General features: G+C 29.5%; 1 protein-coding gene across 1 annotated transcript; it reads right to left on the minus strand.

The window, feature by feature from the left end:
* Positions 1-2,781: 2,781 nt before the first annotated feature.
* On the minus strand, positions 2,782-4,654 carry LOC139859993 (uncharacterized). The gene is made up of 3 exons (XM_071848764.1): positions 4,306-4,654; positions 3,191-3,276; positions 2,782-3,075 (listed from the first exon to the last, which is right to left on the minus strand). The coding sequence occupies exons 1-3, from the start codon at positions 4,652-4,654 to the stop codon at positions 2,782-2,784; spliced, it is 729 nt and encodes a 242-aa protein (XP_071704865.1).
* Between the last annotated feature and the right edge of the window lie 1,192 nt (positions 4,655-5,846).

Consider the following 5,846-nt stretch of genomic DNA (forward strand, 5'->3'; position numbering starts at 1 on the left):
ATATAGACGTTAAAGTTTAGTTACCAGAGTGCTCAATCTTGTAGAATATTTTGATAAACGTTTCTGGATGAAACAACTGAAATCTTGTGATCCACTTTTATGTACAGATTATGCAAAACATTAAAACTATGAACTCACCAACCTTTGTGTTGACACTTGTTAGCATGTTTATTCTCAGGTTCCCAAGAAGTCTTCCGCTGTTTGCTTATATGTTAGACAAGCTATGTGCATGGAGTCTTACATGGCATGTTTTTCAAGGAAACGTTGCATTCACCAAATCATCACCATGTATCTTATTTTAACTGTATTGTCAACAAAAGTACTATTGTAAACTATTATTTACGGTGATTGTCTATATGTAGAAATCATCAAATATCGAAAACCTTTGATTTAAATATTCATTTATGGTGAGCCTTTTCAAAAGAATGCAATGTTTACAAAACGTATCATATAGAGGTCAAATACCTCGCAATGAAATCGATGAATGACGTGTTCGTTCATATGGATTTGGAGCGATCGTCACACTTTGGAAGGTAGATTTCATTACCAAAATTATTATTATTATTATTATCATTGTTATTGTTACTAAAATTATAATTTTTATCACTATTATTACTATTATTATGATTAGGATAGGATTATTATCATTATCAAAATAACACAAACTATTATTATTATTATTATTATTATTATTATTATTATTATTATTATTATTATTATTATTATTAATATTAGTATTAGTATCACTATATACTTATTAGTATTATTAGAATCATTATTAACATATGTATTATTATTATTATCACTATCATTTTTATTATTAGTATTATCGTTAGTAATAAAGTTATTATTAGTAGGACTATTATTAGTAAATCATTAATATCAAAACTATCATTTTTTTTACAAATAAATAGTTTGTACATAAAATATACTTATTACATATACTATAATTATATTAATATTTCACATAACTATATATATCAAACCTATTAACATTATACTTACATATAACAAACTATTGATTTTAGATATAACACTAAACATATACGTATATATATAGATTTTAAAATAACTAAATGAATAGATAATAATTATTTTAAGGTAATATATATAACATATAAGTTAAGATATAATAAATATAAATGAAGTATATGTTTTAATGGAATTTAGTATAAAATTTATATAAACTACAAACACATAAATAATATATAATTAATAAAGGAAATTATGTGATTTCCATTATATGTTTTAATAGATATACAATTGATATAGGTTCGTGAATCTGAGGCCAACCCTACACTTGTTCAATGCTGTCATATGTATTTTTACTACAAAATACAGTATTGTGAGTTTCATTTGCTCCCTTTTTAAATGCTTTTGCAATATATATATTTTTGGGACTGAGAATACATGCGCTTTTATAAATGCTTTACGAAATAGACACAAGTAATCGAAACTACATTCTATGGTTGAATCGTTATACCGGATATCGCCCTTGTTGAACTTGGTAGCCTAAGAATTGGTGTTTATTATAATTGCCACCAATTGACGCGAATCCTAAAGATAGATCTATGGGCCTTGACAAGCCCCAGTCAGAGAATTTGAACTGCTTTAGTACTTCGATTTTATTTTTGGGGATATTCTAGATGCATTTTGTTAATGTCGGTTACCAGGTGTTCAATCCATATGAATGAATTTTAAACACTTGCGAATGTATGATTATTGAATAAATGAAATCTTGTGATCTATTAAAATTGTGGAAATGATTGATTACGATAAACTAATGAACTCACCAACCTTTTGTTTGACACTTGAAAGCATGTTTATTCTCAGGTATTAAAGAAATCTTTCGCTGTGCATTTGCTCATTTTAGAGATATTACTTGGAGTCATTCATGACATATTTCAAAAGACGATGCATTAGAGTCGTTGAGTTCATCAAGATTATTATTAAGTAAATGACAGATTAGGTCATTTATAGTTAGATATTATGAAATGGTATGCATGCCTGTCAACTTTCGTTGTAATGAAAGGTTGTCTTTTGAAAAAGAATGCAATGTTTGTAAAATGTATCATTTAGATGTCAAATACCTCGCAATGTAATCATATGTTATTGTATTCGTCCTTATGGATTAGGACGGGTCGTCTCATGAAGCGTCAATTGAATTCAAAGAGTACGTTGCCTTCTAATCAGCTATTCCGAGTATTGGTTTCTTGACCACTTCAACCGAGAACATGAAGAACAAAAAGGATGTCAAACGCGTGATTAAGTGTAAAACGTTTTTACGCAACAAAAGGACTACATTAAAATATCTGATGACGAGAATGAAGTTGCGGGGAATGAAGACGACGAGTATTAATTTTTATTTTATGTAACTTTTAATTTTATGAACTTTTAATGTATGTTTTTTTGTAGTTTTAAAATTTAATTTATGTATTTTTTTTTTTAGGATTTTAATTTATAATATTTGTGTGTCTTTAATTTATATTTACTAATTTATTTAATTAAATTTAAAAAAAAATGAAAATCAAATACCACATAAGCACCCTACAACAACTGAACACCATAACATTACATTATATCACAGCGCCCCTTCAATTTCACACTACGTCATCAAGAATCTCTCCACAACACCATGACTTAACGTAAAGAATGGGTAAAGAATGGTCTTACTCTGTATCACATAAAAATGGTACACATCATATATACTAAAATTTGGTCAAAGACATACATATACGATAAATAATTTATTTCTTCATAAATATTAAGATTAAAGATTAATCAGGCTAACAGCCAAAAATCTTTTTGACATTTAGTTGTAATGAGATAACCACCAACTCTTTTGCTCTTCCTCCTCACTGCTACCGCCATACAAGTCGCGTTTTGGACACAATAATCCACCATTCCACCACCGTTACCACCCACCGGTCTACCAGCCCATGTCAACAAAAGCCGCCACGTAATCGGTTGTTTCTTTTGCCCAAGTACTAACATTGTCACCTCTTGCTTTTTTGCTTCCTCTACAATTGCTGTACCCTTTTCTTTTCCTTCGATTATTGATATCTCGACTTGTATCTTCATTCAGATATTACAACACCAAACGTTACTTAAACAAGTTTCATTATATATAGGTATATAAAATAAATATAAATAGATAATATTATTTGAAGTTAAGAGGAACAATACTCACATTTGAGTATTTCAATTGGCAAGTGTTTTTCAATGAGCAAAGAAATGTAGGAACTTTTGTAGCTTTCTCCTTAGTCAGCTTAATTTCTGCCACAAATACAATAAGCAAAGTGAAATATCAAAAGACATTTAACATCACTAATTTTCTTTCAAATAAACCATCATGAGATTGATACTCAAGTGATTTCTTCTCAAACTTCGTTTGCAGCATATTAGGCTGTGTAAATCTTTATTTAAAAAGTTCGACATCTCAAAATAACATGAACGGAAAAAGCGCACCTATTTGCCTGTTCTGTTTTTCTTCAAATTAGCGTACTTAAAGACTTCAATTCATTTAAATAAATGATTAAATCCCATAAAGCTAAAAAAGGGACATGTGCACTATAAGTGGTGGTAAAACTAAAAGTACTGTTGATATAAAGTTGGATAACTACCAATTTAACTGGCCCTTCAAACCATCTTCAACTATTTCTGTACAATTTTTTATGTTTATGATAGTAGCTTTACAATTTTCCATATTATTCGATGTAACAATATTAACTCAAAGGTTAAAATGTATAAGAAAAGCCAAAATTAGAATGATCTTGTATATATATCGTTATATGGTGATTTAAATTTGGTTAAAGAAACGTAGAAATCTGTAACATGAGTATCAGTTAAAAGTGAATTATTCTAAACATTTTTATTGTTAGCTCTTAGGGCTGATTGTACTTAATTAACAAGTAGTAAGATAGTTATCTGAAGTGGTTTTTAATTATGTACAAAAAAAAAAAAATATATGCATATCCAAACTTCTTAAGCATATGTAAGCATATAGTCTCATCGGCTATGTTTAGAAAAATCCTTATTCTAATCATATTTCTTAGAATGTTAACTGTGATCTAGCTATATTGAAAGCAACTATCTTAAGTTTTCGGTTGATGATTCACAACATATACAAGTAATGTAATATTATCACAGCTGAACGGATAAAGTCTTTCTTGTTCAAGTTACTCTAAAATATTTTATTAGTGAAATTTAAAATCAAAGATCACTTCTTGTAAAAATTGGTATCTTGGGATGATTAATATTATCACAAAACAACTATTAAAAATGGCACAATTATTGAAAACTAACCTTTATTTGAAGTAATCTTTTTGACATAAAGAAGAACAAGAATGTCATGGCTCTGAACCGTATGAGTTAAGGCCCATTGCAACGCATTTTTTGACTCGCAACTTGAATCAACTACTATCATCACTTTCCTACTATTAATCTTTGTAGGCTCCTCAACTTTAGTCTTACTTTCGGTTTTATTCTCTTTTTCGATGCAACCGTAGGAACCTTCGGTTTTTTGATCATCTGGTTTAGTAGAAGAATCAACGCTAATATTCTCTTTTAATTGTAACGTTTGCGAACGTACTCTAACATGTGGCCTAATTCTAGCAAGGCAAAAACTTGGCATTTTGGTGCCATTTTTGACCATTTTATTATTTCTTTCTTTCTAAGAATGATAGACAAAGAAGGTGAATTAATGATTTAAAGGGAAGGCAAGAGTATTATTCATGATGGGTTTGTAGGGGCATGTCCCTTTTTCATTTTTAAAAGTTACGGAGTATTACTGTATAACTAATAAGTACTGTATTGTTTTTGGTAAAGTAATTTAAAAAATTATTTTAACTTTTATGCTTTCTGAGTTATAGATGAACCAACGGTTGTACCAATTACTTTTTTATGTGTTACCAATCATAATTTGACACAATATCTTAAAAATTGGACTAATAAAAAACAATTAAGAAGGTTCTCAAATGTTGATTGACAGTATTTCCAAATGTTTAGCTAAAAATTAAAATGCTAATGATGGTAAATACTTATAGATATATCTTAGGTTGAAATGTATGATAAAAGAAAAGTTCATAAACGTTTTCTTCAAGTGATGTTTAGAGTCGGGATCGACCTTGTTTCTTTAGCCTTTGGACTACATATCATATTATTATAATTATAAACGTTTTAATGATTGACGTTACAATATTCTCACTAGAGGTCTAAGGTTTGGATGTTACTGACACTACATTTTGAAATGATTAAGAAAAAAGTAGGAAATAGTTACGAGATAATCTGATTAAGCCATACATATCTGAGTTGTGGTAACCCGTCCTAATCCACCTGGACGAAGTCATCAACATTTGGTCCCATTGCGAGGTACTGCCCTAAATATGCCATGAACGACTCCAAGTAATATCTTTAAAATGATCAAATGCACAGCGGAAGATTTCTTTCATACCTGAGAATAAACATGCTTAAAAGTGTCAACCAAAAGGTTGGTGAGTTCATTAGTTTATCATAATCAATCATTTCCATAATTTTAATAGACCACATGATTTCATTTTCATAAACATCATACAGGCATTTCGCAAACTGCATAAAAATAATCATTCATATGGTGAACACCTGGTAACCGACATTAACAAAATGCATCTAGAATATCTCCATCATTCCGGGACTCTCATCGGATATGATAAATCGAAGTACTAAAGCATCCGTAACCCGGATGGGGCTTGTTGGGCCCAATAGATCTATCTTTAGGATTCGCGTCAATTGGTGGCAATTATAATAAACACCAATTCTTAGGCTACCAAGCTAAAAGGGGCGATATTCGGTCTAATAATCCAACCATA

The sequence above is a fragment of the Rutidosis leptorrhynchoides genome, chromosome 7, assembly GCF_046630445.1.
Source record: "Rutidosis leptorrhynchoides isolate AG116_Rl617_1_P2 chromosome 7, CSIRO_AGI_Rlap_v1, whole genome shotgun sequence".
Taxonomy (NCBI): Eukaryota; Viridiplantae; Streptophyta; class Magnoliopsida; order Asterales; family Asteraceae; genus Rutidosis; species Rutidosis leptorrhynchoides.